The sequence below is a fragment of the Corythoichthys intestinalis genome, chromosome 19 (genome assembly GCF_030265065.1).
Source record: "Corythoichthys intestinalis isolate RoL2023-P3 chromosome 19, ASM3026506v1, whole genome shotgun sequence".
Lineage (NCBI taxonomy): Eukaryota > Metazoa > Chordata > Actinopteri > Syngnathiformes > Syngnathidae > Corythoichthys > Corythoichthys intestinalis.
The window spans coordinates 18,540,279-18,566,863 of record NC_080413.1 but is presented as its reverse complement, the minus strand read 5'-3'; the positions used below and the strand labels follow the sequence as shown (position 1 = coordinate 18,566,863).

General features: G+C 39.0%; 1 protein-coding gene across 10 annotated transcripts in view; it reads left to right on the top strand.

The window, feature by feature from the left end:
* Nucleotides 1–26,585, top strand: part of syne1a (spectrin repeat containing, nuclear envelope 1a) — a 273,050-nt gene that overhangs the window by 107,705 nt on the left and 138,760 nt on the right. For all 10 annotated transcript variants that reach the window (XM_057822040.1, XM_057822039.1, XM_057822043.1 and 7 more), the window contains 9 exons: nt 7,501–7,644; nt 11,102–11,257; nt 12,906–13,070; nt 13,152–13,324; nt 13,425–13,578; nt 17,551–17,694; nt 17,767–17,931; nt 20,657–20,974; nt 21,068–21,223. In XM_057822040.1, coding sequence (XP_057678023.1) covers nt 7,501–7,644; nt 11,102–11,257; nt 12,906–13,070; nt 13,152–13,324; nt 13,425–13,578; nt 17,551–17,694; nt 17,767–17,931; nt 20,657–20,974; nt 21,068–21,223 — 1,575 coding nt within the window. The remainder of the gene's footprint in view (nt 1–7,500; nt 7,645–11,101; nt 11,258–12,905; nt 13,071–13,151; nt 13,325–13,424; nt 13,579–17,550; nt 17,695–17,766; nt 17,932–20,656; nt 20,975–21,067; nt 21,224–26,585) is intronic.

Here is a 26,585-nt window from a genome sequence, read left to right as displayed (position 1 = left end):
ATGGTTTGGTAAATTTGTTAGCATGTTCTTTATGTTATAGTTATCTGAATAACTGTTAACATACCGACCACGTTCGCATTTCGTTGTTCATGCAACATTATCATACTGTACACTTATTCATCATGTTGTTTTCTATTATATTTTTATTTTAAATTGCCTTTCAAGATGACATATCTGTTCTATGTGTTGGATTTTATCAAGTAAATTTCCCCCAAAATGAGACTTATACTCCAGTGCGACTTATATATGGCGGAAAACACTCAGGTGACTTGGAGTTCTGCTCTGAGACCCCCAATTTGGCCAAATTTCAAAACTGTCCTGTATGCATGTGTGATACATCATTGGAAAGCTTAAAATCTCCATATTCTGGGGAAAGAAAAATTTTGAACAGGAGGGCATTTAAAAAAAAAAAAATTTAAACAGCAAAACCCTATCTGGAGGCAGGAGCACGCGAGAGCAGAATTAACGGACGCCATGACTTTAACGAGATATAATCGCGTACTTACCTTGTGTCGATCCAAAAACTCCATGTAGCGTGTATCACTGAGTGTCAAGACACAGTTGTGAATGCTCACAGCTGGATTTTTGGGGGATTTTATGGGTGAAGCATGGCAATAAAACAAGGGTCGCGATGCAGAAATTGCAGACATCAAGGAGTGGTCGAGATTTTCTTTTTCATATATTTACCCCTTTAAACGTTTTTTTTTGTTTGTTTGTTTGGATCGATTATTTATCATCTAACATATAGGAGAAAATGCGACAGTAACAACAACAAAAAAATACAATTGAGCGATAGTTGTGAGGTAGATATCCGTGACTATTTTACAGACGCCATTTTTTTCATTGTGACGTCATTTGTTCAAAAGTTTAAAATATGCAAGTGAATAATTTTTTAAAGTGTTTTTTTTTTTTTAAACGAAATATTAGACATCAATTAATCATTCTAAGCTAAAAATGACAGACATTTTTGAATAGTAGATATAATTAATTACCTTAATTCTATGGCTGGATTAAAACAAAAGCGGTTGCGCGACGTCTGTAAACGGGGTTTTTTGAGGGTAAAACGGACAAATTAAAAATAGTTCAGGGGCATAATGAGCCATGAATCTGCTATGGCAGCATATAAACATATTGTTCTATCAAACACAACAGTTGTTTTGGCTTAAAATAGAGCAGTTTCTTTTAAAGAGGAGTGCAAGAGCAGAAAGTGCTTTTTCAGTCTTGTCTGTGTTTTCATATATAAGGGCTGTCAAACGATAATTTTTAATCGAGTTAATCACAGCTTAAAAATTTATTAAGCGCAATTAATCGCAATTCAAACCATCTCTAAAATATGCCATATTTTTCTGTAAATTATTGTTGGAATGGAAAGATAAGACGGATGTATACATTCAACATACTGTACATAAGTACTGTATTTGTTTATTATAACAATAAATCCACAAGACGGCATTAACATTAACATTCTTTCTGAGAAAGGGATCCACGGATAGAAAGACTTGTAATTCTTAAAAGATGAATTTGAGTACAAGTTATAGTAATTTTAATAGTTTGTATATTGTGACTAAATATTGCCATTCAGTGTATTTGTTGATCTAAACTTAATGTTTGAATAGAGTATTAATTTGCATAGCTATTTTGATTGGGAATGCCAGATCTCTTTGCATTGAGGGCTTTTCTTTTTGTGAACATTATTTTATTTTTGAGAGATAGGAATATTATTTTTGTTGTGCTTTCACTAAATGATACTGTAGCGACTTAAATGTTCTTAACTGCCCAAATGCATGATGGGAATTTGAGCAACCATGAGTCACAGTGGTTGCTGCAACTGGTATATCTTCTCTGCGTTGAGTACAATACATGGTGTTAAGAAAAAGATCATCTCCAAATATTCTTCCCCGTGTTGCTTGCCACAATAGTTATAACAATTGTGGAAGAGATGCCACTGCATATTCCATTAAATAGCACGGCTCCAATAAATGCCTGCGTTACCAATTCACCCTTCTTGGTAATTGGCGGTGCTATGGACCGGCGATTCATGTTGGCTCGTTGTCGTCTGTTGGCTCAGTTCATCCGATTTCCTCCTGAGGAAGACGGCGGCGTCCATATAAACACAGAGAGGCGTTGGATGGCTTTTTGTGGGTACTTTTATTGACAAAACCAAAGAATGTGGGGGACGCAGCACTTGAGCCTGCGCTAACTGCGCACTTTCTCTACTCTCTCGCTCGACCATTTTCTTCCTCACGGCTCAATCTGACAACGCCGGTCACATTGAAGATAACAACCCCTTGGCGGTTGCCGGTAACACCTGCGTCCACTCCACATGCTTGTCTCTGCCCTTAAATCTCAATATACTTCAAACGGCGCCATTGTAGTCTGTTCGCGGCAATGCTTGAGTGGGTCGTTCCACGCATGCGTTAATTGCGTTAAATATTTTAACGTAATTAATTTTAAAAAATTAATTACCGCCCGTTAACGCGTTAATTTTGACAGCCCTTATATATATATATATATAGAGAGAGAGAGAGAGAGATATAGATATATATAGATATATATATAGATATATATAGAGAGAGATATATACATACTGGACTGTCTCAGGAAATTAGAATACACAATATTCTAATTTTCTGAGACAGTCCTGTATATTGTTCTATGTAAAGGACGTCAGCCAAGGTCGGCCCCCCACATTTTTACCACGCCAAATCTGGTCCCCTTTGCAAAAAGTTTGGACACCCCTGCTTTAAATGGTGGATTAATGTACAGGACTGTCTCAGAAAATTAGAATATTGTGTATTCTAATTTTCTGAGACAGTCCAGTATATTTGAACAAAAGTTCAATAGTTGTTTTATTTCGTAGTTCCACTCAAAAGGTTGAACTGTGATACATAACCATGAAAGATAAAAATTGAACTAATATTGTAATTCATTATGATGCGCTGCTAAAGTGTGTGTGACATCACACAGTAGTTGAGCAGCACTATTGGCACCATGAGTTCTATCAATCAATCAAACTTTATTTATAGAGCACTCTTCCCTCAATAAAAACCAAGGTTAATAGACACCCACCCACAAACACTCACCCACACGAACCAGCATCGGCTGGCCTTTACAGCGTGTGGATTAAACGAAATGACTATACAGAGGTTCCGCTTTCTGAAGATTAATAAACTGCCAGGAAACATCATCAATGAGGGGAAACATTACGCTGGGTAGGGTTGGGTAGTTGTAAAAATAATTTAATTCCAATTCAAAAGAAGTACTACGGGTCAGGAGCAATAGAGCAACATGAAAAAAAGGAATTCACCAGAGTAAACAAAGGACAACAATGGTTAAAATCCAACATTTGCTGTTCTTTTTCTTCTTGGCATTGAACAAAAGCTTTGTTTGAGGAAAGCCATGTTTTGTTTTGTTTTCATTCCATTGACATTGTCACACGGAAGTGACCGTTCTGTGTCAACAGGTCAGTTTTGAGCTCCACTCTTTAGGGATTGTACCACTATGGTAGGTACACTAACAGACAGCATAGACAGTTAAACAAACCAGATTCTTTGGTATTTAATGGAAACCCCGAAAATAATTTACTGCTTGGATACATAGCTGAGGAAACCATGTGGTATGTTAAATGTGTGGTTTGGCTTTTGACATGAATGCAGTTTATTGTCTTTAATTTATTTATGCTGCACTGCTGGCCAAAAGTATTGGCACCCCTGCAATTCTGTTAGGTAATGCTCAATTTCTCCCAGAAAATGATTGCAATTACAAATGCTTTGGTAGTAATATCTTCATTTATTTTGCTTGCAATGAAAAAACGCAAAAGAGAATGGAAAAAAAATAAATCATTATCATTTTACACAAAACTCCAAAAATGGGCCAGACAAAAGTATTAGCACCCTCAGCATAATACTTAAAAGCACAAACTTTAGACAAAATAACTGTGAACAACCGCTTCTGGTATCCATCAATGAGTTTCTTACAATGGTCTGCTGGAATTTTAGACCATTCTTCTTTGGCCAACCCGTTCAGGTCTCTGAGATTTGAAGGGTGCTCTCTTCAAACTGCCATTTTTAGATCTCTCCACAGGTGTTCTATTGCATTCAGGTCTGGACTCATTGCTGGCCACTTGAGAAGTCTCCAGGCTTTCTCTCAAACCATTTTGTAGTGCTTTTTGAAGTGTGTTTTAGGTCATTGTCCTACTGGAAGACCCATGACCTCTGCGGGAGACCGAGCTTTCTCTCACTGGGCCCTACATTATGCACCAAAATTTGTTGGTAGTCTTCAGACTTCATAATGCCATGCACACGGTCAAGCAGTCCAGTGCCAGAGGCAGCAAAGCAACCCCAAAACATCAGAGAACCTCCACCATGTTTGACTGTGGGGACCGTGTTCTTTTCTTGAAAGGTGGAAAAGCGCTATATAAGTATAACACCATTTACCATTTACCATTCTTTGCAGGGTTCGTTTTTTTCCCCCTGTAAATTCTATGTTGATGCCTTTTCCCAAAAGCTCGACCTTTGTCTCATCTGACCAGGGAACATTCTTCCCAAACAGGTGCTGTTAGTTACACAAATTCGAGAAAAAAATTAGATAAGCATCACAGGATTTTTCAAAGGGTGCCAATTAGAGGCATGCGAAATTTCCGATTCTTAGATTATCGCGATTCGGCTGTGGAAGATTAGAGAACGATTCACAAACATCCAAATTCTGATCATTGAATTATACCAGGTAAAGCAGTACTAAAACACAGCGCGGTCTTCGGGACGCAATGAGGAACGGACCGAGAGTAAATATCATGTTCAACTCATGCCGCTAGATAAAAAAAACAATAATACATGACTGCGGCCGACAACTGGTACAAACAACACCCAGCTGCTAGTTGCTACAAACATACGGCCACATACGGCTATGGTAGATATCACAGAACTACAGACGACGGCAGCGTTAGAACATTAATAGAGAAGTAGATGTGAAATGACAGACTTGCCGGTGTTAGTAAACAGCCGCCATCTTAAAGGAGTAGACTTATCTAGAAGGCTCTGTTGTAGCGAACCTAATTAACTTTTATCTAAAATACTCCTAAATCGGCAAAATCTTGACTTGAATCTATCTTTAAATGATGAAACAGTACATATTGAAACTAGAAAGAAGGGAAATTATGGAATAACGGGAGCAATTTTAACAGCTTTGACGGTTGATTCACAACATTACATTAATTGAATGTAGTTTAAAGCTGTTGATTAGGAATGGGGACTTTTAGTTACTGTTTTTAACTGTTAACTTGATACTGAAATATTAGTTTGGTTTAGGCTCAGAGGATTTTTTAACAATTTTGGAACTAATGTTACAAAATATTAAAAGCAGCTAATAGTTTGGGGGATGGGTGAAATCAATAATTAATTCATAATCTAATCCAGGGGTGTCCAAATTTTTTGCAAAGGGGGCCAGATTTGGTGTGGTAAAAATGTGGGGGGGCCGACATTGGCTGACTTCCTTTACGTAGAACAATATATTTAAGCAAATTTTAGCAAGCCATTCTGTGTGTCACATTTGCTTAATTATTTTTTTAAATGAATAATTTCTACAATCTCGCAATTAGCCTTTGTGGCGTTTTCTTTCGGCTCTCGGGCTCTTGTGAAATACTGCTGCTGTAAAATTAAACTACCTTCAAGTTGCTTCAATTTGTCACACGTATCTTCCCTGTAATCTTGTCGTACATGTCAGCGTGTCTTGTTTGGTAATATTGCCTCATGTTGAACTCTTTAAAAACAGCGATGGTGTCTTTGCAAATGAGGCACAGTTGTTGCGTATTTTAGTGAAGATATAGTCCAATTTCCACTAATCCTTGAAGCGTCGGCCGTCGCAGTCAACTTTATTATTTTTTTGTGGATTGTCGCCATTTTAGAAAATTGGGAGGGTAGGGTCACACGGGGTATGTTGATGTTGTTTAGAGCAGGGGTCCCCATCTGCCGGGCCGCGGACCGGTACCGGTCCGTGGCGCATTTGCTACCGGGCCACACAGAAATAATAATTTAATAACGACCGCATTCTGGCCGAATTAAACCTGTCCCCCTGCTTAACACACCAATATCCCTGTCTACTCTAGATATAATACTACGGGATAGATTACAATGTCGTCATAGAAATCCATTGATTGGACTGCTAGCAGTACATCTTGTTTGTGTATATAATATATCTATGTGCGCTTGTCCTCGATAATAAAGTATTACTAGGCCGCGGGCGGAGCACATTTCTACCTGGAAATAATTAGCCCCCACACGAGCGAAGATGACTGGAAAACAGACGTCTTTGGAGATACTTTTACGGCGAAAAGGGTTCCTGACGAGCCTACAACCTCGAAGACCCACGAACTGCGAAGGAGTGGATTCGTGACACGTTTGTGAATAAACCGAGTGATTCGAGCATGTCTGTGCAACAGGAAGATCAACTTTTTGAGATCGCAAATGACGGTGACCTTATTAAACGTACATTTGAGACAACAACTCTACCCAGGTTCTGGATTAAAGTCATTCCGTAATATCGTGACATCGCTACAAGAGCATTGAAAACCTTGCTACAATTTCCAACATCGTATCTTTGTGAAGCGGGCTTCTCAATTAATGCTTAACGACAAGGCGAAGTGGTAAATGGTGAGAGCGGTGTGCAGTTGTTCTGTGCAGCTTACATGGCAGGATGTATCTGAGGAGAACTTTTCTACAAGTCATTCCATGATCAAACGTAAGTTAATATTCCTTTCTTTCAAGAAAGTTTTTAGTGTTTACTTTGGAATCGCTGCATTTGCACATTTTGCGGCTATGTTTAATGTTACGCGCATGCTCAGAACCGCATTGTTGCAATTTTTGATGGGTTGCAAAATTTGTCAGAACACCGGTCCGTGAAAAAAAAAACCAAATAACACCGGTCCGTAGTGCACAAAAGGTTGGGGACCCATGGCTTAGAGTGCTGCTGCCTTTTGTTGGGTAAATGAGGAGCAGCATTTAGTGTGTAAACTACTTCATATGCTGGTAGCAGTACTGCTGACCAATTTATTAAGTCTGTGTGCGGGCCAGACGTTATTGATTTTATGACAGAGGCTGGGGGCCAGATGAAATTTGACCAAGGGCCGCTTTTGGCCCCCGGGCCGGACTTTGGACATTTCTGATCTAATCTGAGCCTCTGAATCGTAATCGAATCCTTAGGTGCCCAAAGATTCCCACCTCTAGTGCCAATACTTTTGTCCGGTCCATTTTTGGAATTTTGTGTAAAATGATAATGATTTTTTTAAAATTCTATTCTCTTTTGTGTTTTTTCATTGCAAGCAAATAAAGCAAAAAAGATATCACTATCAAAGCATTTGTAATTTTCTGGGAGAAATTGAGCATTATATGACAGAATCGCAGGGGTGCCAATACTTTTGGCAAGCAGTGTATGTGTAATGTCTCTCCCAGTCTAGCGACATGAATAATACTAAAACTTGATCGATTGTGTTCATCCTATGTCCAGAACTTGCGGTGTCAGATGACAGATTTCGAGGCCAGCGCCGAGCCCCTTCAGGAGTGGCTAAGTGGTGCCGAGGTCAGAGTTCAGGAGAGCAGCACTCGGCTGCATGACCTCTCAGCCAAGAAACAAGAGCTGGACAAACTGCAGGTAATTACTTAGACCCCTTCATTTCAACGGTCTCATGTGTAACTCCCAGTTTGTTGTTTGATCAAAAATACCGTAAAAATCCCTAAACCAACATCTGTCTGCTTCTCTTGTTGAACTTCTATTGTTCCTTGTGAATCAGTGAGCTGATTTTTCAAGGGCATCGAATACTTGTAACTCCCCATCAGATAAACTCCCCTTAAGTGTAATCTGAAATCAGCTGGGAGAAAGAAGACCTAATTACATTTGTTGAGCACCACTGGATCAAAATAGAGCAGCGGCTTGACATAATAGTCACAGGCAAAGTCGGGGAAACTAATTAAATCCCCTTCTGTCAAAAGCCCTTTTTTTTCTTGCACGCGATAACAGAATCTGTCACGTCTGGCAGGAACACAAAAAAAACGAGGGGGTAGAGCGGTGAGATGCGTTAAAAAGACAAAGCTGACAAAGGAGGGGGAAATATATCAAGCACATCGCAAAGCTCTGCCTTATCACTGTTGATATTTTGTGGTATTTACTCTGTCGCCTTTGTCTGGCCTGACAATCAATTCCATGTTTCCTCTCAGCACCTCAAGTACAATACAATATGTGCACTTTAATACCTTTTTCATTCCCTGGATTTTACAGTATTCGGATTGTCTAACTTGTCTTAATAGAAAATTTTGACATTTCATGAGAAAAATTCTTCTGGGAAGACTAACAAGGTTTTAATAGGAAAGCTTGACATTTCAGAAGTGTGTGAATTGTTTGGTGCCTTGATTGTGAGGTCACTGATGTTGGACGTTAGAGAGGGTTTAGTTAAACTAATTAAAGGAAAGCCCGCTGGATATGTTGGGTGATGTGCCCGAACGATAAAAATAAATAAATAAATGAATTTACTCTAAAATGCTAAAACATAAAAAAAACGTAAAATACGCGTAAAAACAGTGAAGTGCTTCCTTAACTGTTCATATTACTGCAGATTTTTTAAAACTGAAAATCATGGTCAAAAAAATTTAATATTGTAGTTTTTTTTTTTTTTTTACATTGTGATTCATACGTAATAGGTTTTGACGATGGGGACATATTTGCACTCCTTTTTTCGTTTTAACCCACACTTGCATCGTGGCAGTCAAGCGTGCTGACTATTGAGCTACTGAAGAGTTTGAGGAAGTGCTGTGCATGTAGAAGGTTAGGAACACCGTGCTCCCCGAGAACTTAGATATTAGCTCAGTAGTCAGGACGCTCGACTGTCACTGTGATTACGCAGGTTCAATCCAAGAAAGGGAGTGCAGCGACGTCATTAACATTCCACTTACACATACATACTTTTTATTATGAATGTGCCGATCGCATATTTTTGCACCCAAGTCTGAGTCACCCGATTTTAAGAATCTGCTGATACAGAGTCCCGATCCGATACCGAAAAAAGTTTTTTTTTTTTTTTGTTAAAATAAATGTCCAAATATGTTACTGTTCATTTCAACAAGAATAAAGTAGAAAAATGCTTGTCTTTATATGTTACTGTCCCACCGTGCCACATTCATAACGTGAATTCTTTTTCAACAAGAATAACGTAGAAAAATGCATGTCTTTATTAAATGCTTCATTGAGTGAGTCCACACATGCTGCAGAGAACAGCCTCTCACTTACACAATGAGTTGCCACAGCACACTTATGCAAGTTTAACGATGACTGACAGATTTGTGCCGTTTATCGTAGAGCTACCAAGCAGGGCTGCAGCTATCGAGTATTTTAGTAATTGAGTATTTTACTAAAAATTCGATCAATTAATCGGATTAAACTTTTTTTTTTTTGTTAAAGAGAAATTAATAAATATACATGAGAAAATAACATTTCACTTATTAATGAACCATTTTAAGACAATCAATGTCTTTATTTTAGATGTACATTGAAAACCACTAACAATTGCATCTTAGATGTGACAAGGAAAAAAAAACAACAAATTCACTGCTTTCACTCAAAAAACTTAAGATCTTATCCAAAAAATTCTTATTTCTTACCAAATAATGTCATTACACTTGATTACACACATCACTTAAAAGTTGAGGTGTTTTTCCCACTTTTTCAATTGAATTTCCATTTGTGTCAAGCTATTTTTAAGTTCTAGTTAAGTTTATGTCTAATTTGTAAGTCCTGGTGGGATTTTGAGTTTTTGCAGTGTTCAAAATAAATGTATGATACTTGCTGTATTGGAGCACATTACGCACCAGTGCTACTTTGGGTTTTATCCATCAATGACTACCGAGCTAAAATTGACTGTTAGCTTTATTATGTTTTTATTTTACACCCTCATCACTCTACAGCGCTATATTTTTACAGATTAAATAAAGCCTGTTTGAAAGACACGTTAGCCACGCATCGATAGTAGTCATAATTAATAGAAACCTAGCCCTCCACAGGGCTAAGGTTACGTTAGCAAGGAACAATAAACTTAATTTTATTTATTAGCGCTATGTTAACTTAATTTTACCTTGTCCTGACTATCGCTCCTCCGCTCTCGGAGTAAACGGGGTGCCATCGGTGGAGCGGGGGTAGTGTTATGCAAGCGCTGTCTTAGAGTGAATACATGAAACAGTGTTCGCCTTGGTCACCAGCTTGAAATGTTCCCACACTTTTGACATATTCTGCTTTTTCTCGGGGCCTTTCTCTTCGCTTTTGTCGGCTTCTGCGTTGTTACCTCTTTATTCATGCGTGGTAGAAATCAAATTTATCCGCCGACTCTCTCCCTGCCGCATTAAAAGTAGTACGGGCAAAACGTCACGCTTAGAAGTTGTATTGAGTTCATTTTGCCTAGACTTTTAGATAAGTTGAATTTTTCTTTTGCCAGGTAATTAAATCACCTACTATTGTCTCAGATAAAAGAAAAATTCGACTAAGTCATGCTTAGAGCTGGCAAAATTAAACGATATCCTCGAGGCGGAGAAAATTCCTCAATCAATTTTTGAAATCAAGTTACTCGAATTATTCGAGTAATCATTTTAGCTCTATTACCAAGCTTCTCTGGCAAGATCAAAGCTACAAACATGTTGTTCATCGCTAACATTTAAGTACCAAACGCAAGCTGGACAGTTTGGGCGCACTGCTTAGTAGGAGAGAGGGTGAGAGGCTGTGGCGCTGTACGAGGTAGAAGCAGAAAAAAATAAATTTTTTAAATTAAAAACCCGATCCTTTTGTCACCCAATTCCGACCCTCTGAAACATGGCGCGATGGGCCCGATTTCCGATCATGTGATTGGATCAGGTCATCCCTACTTTTTATATTTGTTTGCAGTAAAACAACAGTTAAAATCTAGTTCTTTTTACGCTAACGTGATGTTGATTTTTGTTGTTAGCTTTCACGTTTTTTTAAAGATACAATTCCGGCAACCACAGCCTTGTTTTACATTTGTTTTCCACATTGTATCTAACCACTGTCTCCACGTGTTTTCTTCTCACTCTTCTTTCCAACTGCACCCCAGCATGTCCTGGAAGAGCTAGCAAGTCGCGATGCAGAACTGGGCCGGCTCAGGGAAAGAGCTCACGGTCTATGGGAGGGTCAAGCTGCCGGCAAGGGCTTCGTTCACCGAGTGTCCCAACTCTCTGCACAGTACTTGGCTCTTAGCAACTTGACCAAGGTAACGAATTCCGTCATTTCTTGCCATCTTTCTTTTGAAATTTTATCTTCGTATCACTAGCCGCCGTTTACAAAGCAATGTTTCTGCAGCCTTATCAGCCCATGAAAGGGCATAGGCTTTGTTAGCTTTTACCCTAAAATGTCAAACATGTGAAATGTGGCGGTGCGGCAACGGCTGACCTTTTCTGAGCCCTTATCAAATATGTTGACTGATTGTAGTGCCTTGAGATAACTACGTTGGGCGATTGACTTGATAATATTTCGATCCTGCTGATTGATTATTTCTCTGGTTCTCAAAGTGTGATACGATTACCACCATATGTACGCATGCTCCCCCTAGTGGTACACAACACACTGGATGACTTAAATAAATGCTGTAGCAAATGTAATCAGTTACAGTGCAAATCAAGCATTTGTATTCAATTTAAACTACAAAATATTCCAATGATATGTTTAAGATCTGTTTCTTTTCAAATATTTACAAACAACTGCAGGGCATTTAACTTAATCCTTAGGTAAATTGCCATTTCATTTATTTTTCTAAAATCTAGGTGTAGTGTTAATGCTCAAATTGTGGCATATAAGAATATCTAAACCTTTGCAATTTAGCACCATGATGTTCATAGGTAGCATAGGCATGTACTAGTGTATTTGTTCTTTTTGTTTGTTCTTCTCTTCTGACTGCGTCCTTCCTTTCTGTCCCCCCATAACCCCTTCCTGTTCGCTGCTTTCTCCTTATTAATGAAACATATTAAACAACCACAATGGGAGTAAATCAAACTCCAATGTGATAAGTTAAAACTGCTCAGACCATAAGGACACTCATATTCCTATTCTCCTTGTCTAAGCAGCTGAAAATGACACATAAAAACTAGGGCTATCAAAATTATCGCGTGAACGGGCGTTAATTAATTTTTTAATTAATCACGTTAAAATATTTGACGCAATTAACGTACATGCCCCGCTCAAACAGATTAAAATGACAGCACAGTGCAATGCCAACTTGTTACTTGTGTTTTTTGGAGTTTTGACGCCCTCTGCTGGCGCTTGGGTGCGACTGATTTTATGGGCTTAAGCACCCATGAGCATTGTGTAATTTTTGACATCAACAATGGCAGGTTACTAGTTTATTTTTTGATTGAAAATTTTACAAATTTTATTAAAACAAAAACATTAAGAGGGGTTTTAATATAAAATTTCTATAACTTGTGCTAACATTTATCTTTTAAGAACTACAAGTCTTTCTAGCCATGGATCGCTTTAACAGAATGTTAATAATGTTAATGCCATCTTGTTGATTTATTGTTATAATAAACATATATATATATATATATATATATATATATATATATATATATATATATATATATATATATATATATATATATATCCATCTTGTGTCTTATCTTTCCATTCCAACAATAATTTACAGAAAAATATGGCATATTTTATAGATGGTTTGAATTGCGATTAATTACGATTAATTAATTTTTAAGCTGTAATTAACTCGATTAAAAATTTTAACCGTTTGACAGCCCTAGTAAAAACGAATAAATAAATAAAAGCTCTGCCTTTTTTTCCCCCTGAATATTTCGGTCTCCTTCCCCAACATGTTTTAACTCCTCTAAATTCTGTGCAATTCTCTACAGGAGAAGGCCTCCAGAATCGAACGCGTGGTAGGAGAGCATCGCCTCTTCTCTCAGGGTCTTAAAGAGCTCCAGGAATGGGTATGCGAGGCCCAAACTGTCCTCAGCACTTGGACGTCCACCACCTCTGATAAAGCTGTACTAGAAGACAGAATGTTACAGCTTGAAGTAAGCAGGATCAAGACCAAGTAACACCTGTACAGGTAACTCCAAAATTGATATAATTTTATTGTTTCTGCTTGTGTTCAGGCCTTGCTGGCTGCCCGTCAAGAGCGAGAGATCCAACTAAAGATGCTGCTTACCAGGGGAGAAGCTGTCCAACGAAACACGTCGGCTGAGGGCGTACCAGTGATTCGCAAACAGATTCAGGACCTCAAGGACTCATGGGACTCCTTACTGTCTTCCTCTATCAAATGTAAAAGGTTGTGACTAGTTTCACATGCAGTGTGCAACCATCCAGGAGAGCTACTTGTGGTTTTAAGCTGTCTTGTTTATAATTTGTGTTTATTTGTGCATTAACAGCCAATTGGAGGGCGCCTTGTCACAGTGGACGAGCTATCAGGAAGACGTTGGCCACTTTATGCTCTGGATGGACCGTGTCGAGGAAACACTGAGCTGCTCAGATAGGCAGTACTCGGAGATGAGAGACAAGACAGCAAACCTAGGGAAGACTAAGGTATTAAGCATTGTTCAAGACTAAGTATTTTGTCAAATATTTTTAGTCTTCACTTGTGTATTAATGTTGAGATTTAGCGTCTATGTTTATGGTTACCTTAATTTTTCGGACTATAAGCCGCTACTTTTTTCCCTAATTTTGAATCCTGTGGCTAATAGTCCAGTGCGACTTATTTTTTTATTTATTTTGGTTAATTGGTAACACTTTACATCGACTTCATAATGTATTGACGGGGCGCGGGGCCGATTCATAGGGGGCCAATCTCCGTCAAAGCTGACCGAGTGGAAACACAAAGAGCTTTTTCCGTTGAAAATTCTTGTGAATAAATGCTTAAATCCCTGAATTCTTTATAGATACGGACGTAAAACAGTCTCGATCGTTGGTTAGAAGCAAAAAAAAATGTGCTGGTAGCATTTATTTTACGTAAATATTGCAAGCTGTGAGGCTAGTCAATTAGGAAATTAGCAGCCGCCATATGTAAACAAAGAGCTTTTCCGCTGAAACTTATTGTGAATAATTGCTTAAATCCCTGAATTCTTTACAGATATGGATGTAAAAGAGTCTCGATTCTTGGTTAAAAGCAAAAAAAACGTGCAGGTAGCATTTATTTTACGTAAACATTGCGAGGTATAATGCCAATGCTGTAGCTAGCTGTAGCTGTATGCTAATTTCTCCCATTGATTTTTTTTCACAATGTTTCTGACAAGGATCAGGGAACAAACGGTCCCAATATTGCAGTGCTCATAGCAGGTTTATTGACAATGATCTTGCGAGGGAGAAGTCTTGGCTTTTGGTGAGGCGCGGAGGGCTGTTCAAGCAAGACGAAGACTCAAGCGGGAGGCGTTCCAGATCCGGTCCTGTAGCAGGTCGCAGACAAAAGGCAGAAGCACAGACGAGGAGCAGGCTAGAGGCAAAAAATCCACAAGGTCAAAAAGTATCAAAATCCGGGAAGACAGGCTAACTAGAATTGCTCGTATGTTGCAGTGAGGGCTAACAAACTCACAATGGAGCAGAGTGCTGTGGGTGTTTATGTAGGGAGGTTGTGGTAATGACCAGGTGTGCAGGACAGGTGTGTGGAATTAGTGCTGATGACTGGGAGGGAAAAAAAGGAAAAGACCTGGTGTGGGGCTCTAACAGTTTTAAAATGCATGCATGGAACGAAAAATATAATAATTACCTTGAATCCTTGAACAAATCACTCCTGAGACAATCCTTCATGTTTGTATGCAGTACAGCTTTAGAACTTTTTCAACCTAAATCCGGCGTTTGATCGCAGCATGTGATCGACTGCAAATAAATGAAGCGGAGTGTTGGACGGCCCCCTTCGGGAAGGCGTGACACAGTCATTGGGGAATGTGTCATGTCAGTACATTATGAAGTCTATGCACTTTATTTGACAGCGACGTCATAAGACTGGTATAAGACCGTCAAAATTATGACATGACATTATCATGGGCATTAATAAAGCCTATGACATACAGTGGGGAGAACAAGTATTTGATACGCTGCCAATGGGTTTTCCCATTGGCAGCGTATCAAATACTTGTTCTCCCCACTGTATGTCATTAACTGTCATCCGGCAAATTATGTCACTAACAACATTTATGTCCAGTTCGGATGTTTTACATCATTCAAAAGGGAGATAATTTGCCAAATGACACAAAATAATATTTGTCATAAGCATTCATTAATGCTCATGGCAGCGTTATGTCATAATGATGATGGTCTTATGGCCACTGTCAAATAAAGTGTCACCAAATTCCATAACTTGCAATCAATGAAACAACTAGAACAGTAACTGAAGAAATAATTAGCGCAGAACATGAATTTTGATTTGTTATTTACATCTGTAGCGCTGCAATGCATTCTAGGAGGCATGTTGGACGACAACAGTGTTTAGAGCAGGTGGAAGCAGAGGCGGTCTCTCTCCCCCAAGAGAACAGTGATGGCCAAATTGAACCTTCTTGAAGCAATGAAGCTTTGCAGCCAATTGGTTCAAAGCTTCTTGGTGGTTCATTTGGTCTTGATAGTCTTATGATGCCGCTGTCAAATAAAGTGTTACTGGTTGATTTTTTTTGTCTAAATATCTCGTAATACAGTGAGGACAGCGGCGGTTTATACAGTGCCCTCCATAATTATTGGATTTATAATAATTATGTGTTTTTTAGCTTCTAATAATTTTTTTTCTAAATAATATGGGACCTTAATGGAAAAAAAAAGAAAAATCCAGCCTTCAATACAAGTGCATTTATCCAGTGGGAAAAAAATCCCACATAAAGAAATAATTATTTGACATCAAATAATGTGTGTCACAATTATTAGCACCCATGGTGTTAATACTTTGTACAACCCCCTTTTGCCAACAAAACGGCACCTAATCTTCTCCGACAATGTTTCACAAGATGGGAAAAGACAGAAAGAGGGATCTTCAGCGATTCCTCTTTGCAGAATCTCTCTAAATCATCCAGAAACCTGGGTCCTCACCTCTGTACTCTCCTCTTCAGCTCACCCCACAGGTTTTCAATGGGGTTGAGGTCTGGGGACCGAGATGGCCATGGGAGGAGCTTGATTTTGTGTCTGGTGAACCATTTCTGTGTACATTTGGCCATATGTTTAGGGTCATTGTCTTGCTGAAAGACCCAGTGACGACCCATCTTTAGCTTTCTGGCAGAGGGCAACAGATTATGCTTTAAAATGTCCTGGTATTTCAAAGCATTCATGATGCCATGCACCGTAACAAGGTTCCCAGGGCCTTTGGAAGCGAAACAGCTCCACAGCACCCACCCCCATACTTCACAGTGGGTCTGAGGTGCTGTCTACACGCCAACAAGCTGTTTGGAGGCATGCACAGAGAAAACCTTTCCTCACTCACAATCATAAATGCCAACGTCTGGAGTTCGCCAAGCGGTATTGGGGCTTCAACTGGGACCATGTGCTTTGGTCAGATGAGACCAAGATTGCGCTTTTTGGCAACAAACATTCTAAGTGGGTCTGGCGTGCCACGAAAGATGCGCATGGTGAAAAGCACCTCATACCCACTGTGAAGTATGGGGGGGAGGTTGGGGAGTCAGTGATGCTGTGGGGCTGTTTTGTTTCCAAAGGCCCTTGGAACCTTGTTAGGGTACATGGCATCATGAATGCTTTGAAATACCAGAACATTTTAAATCTGTTGCCCTCTGCCCGAAAGCTGAAGATGGGTCGTCACTGGGTCTTTCAGCAAGACAATGACTCTAAACATATGGCCAAATCTACACAGAAATGGTTCACCAGACACAAAATCAAGCTCCTCCCATGGCCATCTCGGTCCCCAGACCTCAACCCCATTGAAAACCTGTGGGGTGAGCTGAAGAGGAGAGTACAGAGGAGAGGACCCAGGTCTCTGGATGATTTAGAGAGATTCTGCAAAGAGGAATGGCTGATGATCCCTCTTTCTGTCTTTTCCCATCTTGTGAAACATTATAGGAGAAGATTAGGTGCAGTTTTGTTGGCAAAAGGGGGTTGTACAAAGTATTAACACCAGGGGTGCTAATAATTGTGACACACATTATTTGATGTCAAATAATTATTTCTTTATGTGGGATTTTTCCCCACTGAATAAATGCACTTGTATTGAAGGTTGGATTTTTCTCTTTTTTTCCATTAAGGTCCCATATTATTTAGGGAAAAAAACTATTAGAAGCTAAAAAACACATAATTATTATAAATCCAATAATTTTGGAGGGCACTGTAAACCAGTGTGTCTTATCTATGAACAAATTCCGTTTTCGTGTCAAATTTCGTGGGTGAACTTGTAGTTCAAAAATTACGGTAGTCTTTTCACACTAATTGTGTTATTTTTAGAGAGACCTGCTATACATTAGCTGAAATCAGCCTTACATTCTCAACCTTTTGTTCTATACATTTCTACCTCAGGGGCTCCCAGTAGGGTTGGTGTCGCGACAATGAATGTAAACGCATATTTGTTCATTCCAGCTTCTGTATGAAGAAGTGCTGAGTCACAGTTGTCCTTTGGAGACCATCGCATCAAAGGGAGCCATCATGGCAGAACACTGCAGCACCCAGCAGGAAGTGAAACAACTCCAGAGTAGATATAGCACCCTAGAGGAAAAGGCCAAGGTATGCGTAGGTGTTTGCTTTCACTGCATTTATAAAGTTTTTATTCGTCATCTCCTATATATTTTTTGACAGAATGCAGTCAGCAAGGCCAAGAGTTTGGTACTGATCCACCAGGAGTATCAGCGAGGACTACATGTTTTTGAAGATTGGCTAGAACAGGAGCAATCCACTCTAGCTTCTTTATCCCATCCTGAAGGGAATGCGGAAACACTTGAGGAAACGTTGAAACAACTTCAGGTATTCACTTAACTCATTACCTCATTCACAACTAGGGGTGTGACAAAATATCGAAATGGTGATATATCGTGATACTTTGTATCCCAAAAGGTTATCGATATGCTCCTGCTAAGAATCGAGATATCGTTCTAAAAAGGTGTCAATGTTTAAAAAAAAAAAAAAAAAGCCAACAATAACCAACAACTGGTTACCAAAATCTTCCACCATAATAGTGTCTCAGTTAACTCTAAGGCTACCACTGACGGTGCTCGAAGCCCAATCCATTTAGACTGGGAACGTTCGTTTATTCAAAACCTTTCGGTCCGATTTTCTGGGCATTTACAGGTCATTTCCTGTTGAGTTTGTGTCACTTCCTATTCATTTGGGTGATTCCCAGGTCACTTCCTGTTCTGTAACTCAAAATGAACAGGAAGTGACCCATAAAATACCCCAAAATCAACACGAAGTAACTGAAAATCAACAGGTGAATGACCTTAAATGGCCCAAAATGACCTCATTGCCTGGCATTTGGCTGCCACTGACGGCCATAGACGTTCAATCCGTTTGAAGTGGGAGGGATGGCAGCGAATGAACATGGATTGGACGTCTACTAGTGATAAACTCATTCCAATTCACAGCAGAAGCACAATTTTCTGTTTATTAGTTGTTTGTAGAATATCCTAGAATGATTTCCTGACCAATGTATCGATAATCATTGTATTGCAATTAGGGATGTCCCGATCCAGGTTTTTGCACTTCCGATCCGATACGAATATTATTTTGCACTTCCGATCCGATACCTATACTGGCCGATACCGATACCGGCCTATCTGAGCATGTGTTAAAGTTATTTAGCCTCCTTACTTAGTTGTCAGACTCATGTTGAAAAAGGTTTTAGTACTTTTGATAACTAGGCAGCTGAATTAGGTGAGTTTGAATAACACACAACGGTTGGTAACAAGGAACTGACCTATTTATTCAGTGACAAACACAAAAAAATATAAATAACAAACAGAAATGGCATAGTCATTCAGTAAAATGTGCAAATAATATGTAAACTGTCTTAAAAAAGCAAAACACACAAACAACCTCAGTGGAAAATCCCATAAACCCCCAAGCTATTAGATGCTTTTAATGTTTCGTGCATTAGTTACAAAAATTGTATAAAAAGCATCTCAGGTTTAAATAAACGACTATTTCAGTATCAAGTTAACATTTTAAAACAGTAAATAAAATACTCAAGTCCCCATTCTGTATCAGCAGATTTAAACTACATTCAATTCATTTAATTTTGCGAATCAACTGTTAAAGTTGTTAAAATTGCTCCTGTTATTCCATAATTTCCCTTCTGTCTACTTTCGACATGTGAAAGTTTTAAAACTGTTTTGAAGAAAGATTCAAGTCATGATTTTGCCGATTTAGGAGAATTTTAGATAAAAAGTTAATTAGGTTCGCTTGGAAGGTTCACAACAGCCTACTAGGGAAGTCTCCTGCTTTAAGATGGCGGCTGTTTACCAACGCATCTAGTTTTCAATACTTCAATGTTGCGAACGCCGTCGAGTTCGTCATTTTGCATCTAGTTCTATATACATATGATATCTATTATCTACAGTAAAACAATGTTGACGTAGTTTGTAGCGGCTGTCAGCAGCAGTCAGGTATTCTTGTGTTTTTTATCCAGCGGCATGAGTTGAGCTAAAGCCGTGAGTTGAGCATTGGCATTACCCGGTTCTATGACAAGCATGAGGTTTACTCTCGGGACGCAACGCGGTCCGTTTCTCAGTGCGTCCTGAAGACCGCGCCGTATATTAGTTACGCTTTACTTGACATATTTCAATAATCGGAATTTGGATGTTTGTGAATCATTCTCGAATCTTCCACGGCCGAATCGCTCAAGGATGTAATGGCGGCTGGGCATGTTGTACCGTGGTTCTAAGTGTTTAATGGTGCGTCTTTACTCACGAGAGATAATGGCTCGTCATCCAGAATGAATTCTTCGGCAATGTCTCTTGTTATTCCCTGGGCTTTGGGACTGTCGAGTGCCAGTTTGTCACGCATAGCAAAAGTTTCTGCCAGTGTTAGTTGCGTAGGACCTTTTCTTTTTGTCTTCGGTTTTCTTAACATACTCCTCATATTGTTTGTGGTGGTATTTCGCTAAATGCTTGATTAGGTTGGTTGTATTAAAACTTCTTACAGCTTTACCACCACGCTTGACTTTATTGTGGCATATGTTGCACTCTGCCTCTTCGTCTTTGTCGTCCTTTAAGGTGAAATGATCCCACACAGCTGACATTTTTACTGATAAAGTCTCTTGGTAAATTGGGAGACGGTAATGTAAATGTAGTGTGTTGAAGGTGTGCCGTAAAATGCGGACCGGATTTTAGGGAAACCAAAGCAAAAACTGGAATGGATTATGTAAATCGGTGCGCTGGAAAACGCGGACAGGACTTTAAAGAAAAAACTGGATCGGAAGTCTGGATCGGAATTTTTCCGTGTTGGCCGATCCGATACCGATGCACATTTTTTGCCCATATGGGCGTCCGATCCAATCCAAATATCGGATCGGGACATCTCTAATTGCAATATCGTCAGATCATCGTTATCGTGAGCTTTGTATCGCAAATCGTATCGTATCGTGAGGTACCAAGAGGTTCCCACTCCTATTCACAACTATTGCCAAATCATTTTTAACTGGAAAACTCCATATAAATCTGTTCAAATGTCACAACCGTTCGGTTTCCTGTAGATTCTACAGGAGCGCTGCTCTGACGGCCAGTCACTGCTGTCGTCCGTGCTGACCAGCAGAGAGCGAGTCATCCCGTGGGGCATACCGCAGATCGAGGACAGAGCTCTTGACACGGCACAGCAGGAATGGGGGGCTTACCAAAGCAACCTGGAGGAAACCCAGATCCATCTGAACTCCATTCTGACCAGATTGAGAGAGATGGGCCAAAAGTTCCTTATGTTGGCGCACTGGCTCGAGGAGATGGAAAAAGGGGCTGACTTGAGGCCTCACCGGAGGTCAGACAGAAGCACAAAGGAGACACAGCTGAAGAAACTCGAGGTTAGTAAAATAAAGGTTGTAAAGTTAAAAGTCACAGACAAAGGAGAAGGTGTCAAATCTCCAGTGTGATATGGTCTCCTGTTTTGGTTGCAGTCGTGCCTTGAGACGGTGCTTGCACGGCAAAGCGAAGTGGATGGGCTCTGCTCGCATGCCCAGCACACTTTGGAAGAAACCGACATAAGCGGTCGCGTAAGCGTTACAGCAACCCAGCTCACTGCACGTTACCACTCTCTGCTGCTCAGCATACAGGTACCGTTGGAATCTGCTTTGGTTTTTCCAAAGTTTAATTAAAAACATTTTTTGGAATGTGTTTTTGTGTTTACTATGTAATGACAGCTTGGAAATTTTACCTGCAGATATGGAATATATTTCTCATGAGGCTTCAATTCATGCAAATTAGATTTGTTTTAAATGGATCCAAACTATTTTCTAACGAATTGCATCTGGTTGGTATCTCATGATGATAGAATGGCAATCTTTTGATGTTTGTGCAACAAACAACTGTTTTAGTTCATCAAAACTCATGTTGGCCAGTTTGCAAATGAGCTGAAGCGAAATATGTTGCAATTTAATGCTCACAGAGATGAGCCTGCCAAAGCCCACAGCATATCTACTGTAGGTAAATACAACCACACCCTGGTCAATTATTTACATTTTTTCAAACATATTTTTCCATGAAAAAAATAAAAGCAATTAGAAATAAATAACTGTCAACATCATTATTATTCAACTCTACAAGCAAAAAATTAGGTTAAAATTTTAGTTTGCGCTATCAAGTCAAATTAAGTTAACCACTGAAGTAACCATGATAAATAAATACCAAAAATGTATAATAACGCGATCAGGTAGATGCAAGTGTGTCCTTTAATGTGTTTTTTGTAATGGTTGAGGTCTTATTAACCCCTTGATGCCTGAATGTACAATTTAACAAATATAAAGCATTGGGGGAATAAATAGGTACATAAAAAGAATAATACCTGTAATGATAATTAAAAAACATATATTGAAAATCAAATTTAAAAATGCAAATACAATTGGAAAGTCATAAATTATCAAAAATTAGAAAACTAGAAAATTAATTAAAAGGAAAAACATATAAAAAGTATAAATTAGTAGGTAAAATGGAGAATTTTATTAATAATATATATATGGGATGGGATGTCTAGCACCATCAATGGTACAGAAACTTGAGGCAGTCCGTCCACTTTAAATGAATTGGACGTGTATCGTTGTCAATAGCAGGCAATCACTTAAATAAATATTTTGAATTTTTATTTTTCTACGTTTACTTACTAATTTTATGTATGTATTCCTCCAATGTTTTATGTTTATTCGTTAAATGTAAATTCAGGCATCAAGGACTTAAGCACATGTTGTCATTAAAAATGTACACTTAGTCATACTTGCCATTCTTTGTTGGGATTCCCATCGACAGTTGTATGAAAAAGTATCTGAACCTTTTGGAATTTCTCACATTTCTGCATTTCTGCATGTATCTGATCTTTGTCAAAATCACACAGATGACAAAAGCTTTCTGCTTTAACTAAAACCACCCAAATGTTTATAGGTTTTCATATTTTAATGAGGATAGTAAGCAAACAATGACAGAAGGGGGAAAAATAAATAAGTGAACCATCACATTTAATATTTTGATCAGTCTGGCACATCGATCAGGACTAATCTTGGCCCATTCTTCTCTACAAAAGCTGCTGTAGTGCAGTCAGATTCCTGGGATGTCTGGCATGAATCGCAGTCTTTACGTCATGCCACTGCATCTCAATGAGTCTGGACTTTGACTTGGCCACTCCAGAACATGTATTCTGACGGACGGCCTCAGGTTTTCCTGCAAAACCTCCTGAGAAACTTTTGAATTCATTCTTCCATTAATTATTGCAAGTTGTCCAGGCCCTGAGTTAGCAAAACAGCCCCAAATCATGATGCTCCCTCCACCATGCTTCACGGTGGGGATGAGGTGTTCATGTTGGAGAGCTGCTCCATTTTTCCTCGACACATGACGTTGTGTGTTACTCCCACACAATTCAACTTTTGTTTTAACCAGTCCACAAAATATTTTGGCCAAACTTCTGTGGAGTGTCCAAGTGCCTTTTTTTTTTTTTAACATTAAACAAGCAACAATGTCGTTTTTTTTTAGACAGCAGTGGCTTGCTCTGTGGAGTCCTCCCATGAGCACCATTCTTGGCCATAGTTTTACATATAGTTGATGTGTGCACAGAGATATTGGACTGTGCCAGTGATTTCTGTAAGTCTTTAGCAGACACACTAGGGTTCTTTTTTACCTTTCTGAGTATTCTGCGCTTAACTCTTGCCGTCATCGTTGGTGGACGGCCACTCCTTGGGAGAGAAGCAACAGTGCCAAACTCTATTTGTATACAACTTCCCTGACTGTCGACTTATGAACATCCAGACTTTTAGAGACTGTTTTGTATCATTTCCCAGCATTATACAAATCAACAATCCTTGATCGCAGGTCTTCAGACAGCCCTTTTGACCGAGTCATGATGCACATGAAACAATGCTTCTCAGCAAGACATTTCTTACCAGGTGTGTGTTTTATAGTAGGCAGGGCAGCTTTAAACCACTCATCAGTGATTGGGCACACACCTGACTTAAAATGTTTGGTAAAAATTGGTTTCAATTGCTCTTTAAGTCTCCTTAGGCAGAGGGTACACTTACTTATTCTTCCCCCTTCTGTCATTGTTTTCATGCTATCCTCATTAAAATATGAAAACCTATAAATGTTTGGGTAGTTTTAGTTAAAGCAGGCACTGTATTTTCCTCTGTGTGATTTTGACAAAGATCAAATCACATTTGATGGTGATTTTATGGAGATATGTGAGAAAATCCAAAAGGTTCAGATTCTTTTTCATACCAGTGTATTTTATTTTTCATAGAAATACATGGCTTTGCTTCAACTACTCCAAATTCAGGTCCACTCTGTAGAAACCGAGAACTGCCCTAATGGATAAATACCACAGATTAATAACAGTTTGGGTCAGTAGTTGTCAATGAAAAAAATATAATTAGCTGGATTTTAGTTGATGTGTTTGTCTGAAAGTGATAAGATTGAAAAGAACCACATAATAGGGTGTCTATAATCCTCAATGGCAGTGAAAGATTTTTTAAAACAAAACAAAACAAAAAAAAAAACATTCAACACACTGTTATTCCATCATGGTAGACTTTGTTCCATCAAATGCTGGCCTTTTTTTTCTGAAATCAACCATGAAAGCATTATTTGTTCCATTTTTTGAGGTACTTCTTTTAAGGTAAAATCAATACGGCTCCTCTATTCCAACTCCAATGAGACAATCTCACACCCTGCATCAGAAGTGCAAAAGCTATACTCGCACCTCATTGATTTTTACACCTCCAGTGACAGCCCTTTCCAAAACTTACCACAGCTGAAATCGCTTTCTCGCGCACACAAACCCGACACATGACATCCCTGTGATGTCACACGTGCATGTAATTACGCCATGTGAAGAAGTGGGAGGAGGTGATGGGCTCTTAACCCCCCCCCCCCCCCCTTTCCAGAAAAGGTGTGCACTCAGCGGTATCAGCTAATTGGACCTCCTCACCACAGGATTTTGGACATGGAGTGAATAATGCGTCAAAGCTGCAAAGAAAGCTTCACCATCCTCGTGGTGTTATTGACTCCAAATCTCAGTCAAGTGGATAATGCACACCCCGAAACCCCCTCCCAACACTCTCCCTTGTCGTACAGCAGATGAAAAAGGGGGTTGGGGAAAGGAATTTTTCAGTTTTGATGGCTGTTCACAGAGCATTCGGTCCTCGGTGGTTACAGCCTGGCGGGGCGCAACTTTGAAAGGGGAGCTCGACCGCCAAGTCTTCCAAACGCTCACAAAAACAACCTGAAGGCTGCTGTTGTTGACAATCACATGGGACATAAACAGCACAACATATCCAAATAATTAAAGCAAACTAGAAAATGCAATTTCTGGAGAAATTGCGATGGTAGCTTTGCTGTTTTGGTTGGTATCAGTGTTGTTTTTGGCAGCCTTTTAATTTTCGTCTTGGTCTTTTGGACGATAATAATTATTCGTCTTAGTCATATTTTAGTCTATGGGTGCCGTTTGTAAAGCACCACATGCTCAAAATTACGACAACATTTTCTCACATTTAGCGCCACACAGTGTTTAAAATGGTGTGAAAATTTTAGTCTCTCTTTTTTTTTTTTTTTTTTTTTGCACAATTAGATTATTTAGCAACTTAAATATTTATTTTTAAATAAGAAGTTTTGGACCTGATTGTTTAAATCCAGAACTGAATAATCTTAAACTTATATCCTATATCCTAAATGTTAAATCAGGAAACAGTCGGAACTAAATATTTAGCTTAATATGCAAATTCACATGACTGGAGACCGAAAGTAACAAAATAAAATCTGGAGCACACAAAATACTCTTTAAATAGTTTCTCCTAAATATGTATTTTACCTATTTATTGTTATTATCACAATGACTCATGTCCAAGAGCAGACTGCCACCGTTGAGTAGGTTTTATTCATTTTCAAGCAACGTAAACAGACAGTCTGAGCTGCTCCACCAGCTTTTATTTTGTTACTTCCGGTCTCCGGTCATGTGAATTTGCATATTAAGCTAAATATTTGGCCATCACTGCTCCCTTGGGGAAGACAGTCAACCTCTGCTGCCACCTGCTGTCAACACTGTTGTCATCCAACATTCCTCCTAGCATGCATTGCGGCACTACAGATGTAAATAACAATCAAAATTCATGTTCTGTGCTAATTATTTCTTCAGTTACGGTTCCAGTTGTTTCAATAATTGCTAGCTATTGTATGTGGTAACATTTTTTGGGATACTGGTGCCATAATACTGTTATAATTATTACATGACACTGTCATAAGCATTATTGAATGCTTATAATAGATGTCGGTTTGTGTCATCCAGCAAATTATCTCACTTTTGAATGGATGTAAAAGATCTGAACTAGACATAAATGGAGTTAGTGACATATTATACCACATGACACATATTGACATCTGTCATAAGCATTTAGTAATGCTCTTGATAGTGTCATGTCATAATTATGACGTTCTTATGACAGTCTTATGATCCCGCTCTCAAAAAAAGTTTTACCTATTAACCCAAATAAATCATCAAATAAGCCGCACTGGACTATAAGCCGCAGGGTTCAAAATGAGGGAAAAAAGTAGCGGCTTATAGTCCGAAAATTAGGGTAATTATTACATGACACCGTCATAAGCATTATTGAATGCTTACAATAGATGTCGGTTAGTGTCATCCAGCAAATTATCTCACTTTTGAATGGATGTAAAAGATCTGAGCTAGACATAAATGGAGTTAGTGACATATTATGCCACATGACACATATTGACATCTGTCATAAGCATTTAGTAATGCCCTTGATAGTGTCATGTCATAATTATGACGTTCTTATGACAGCCTTATGATCCCGCTCTCCAAAAAAGTTTTACCTATTAACCCAAATAAATCATCAAATAAGCCGCACTGGACTATAAGCTGCAGGATTCAAAATGAGGGAAAAAAGTAGCGGCTTATAGTCCGAAAATTAGGGAAGTTTCAGT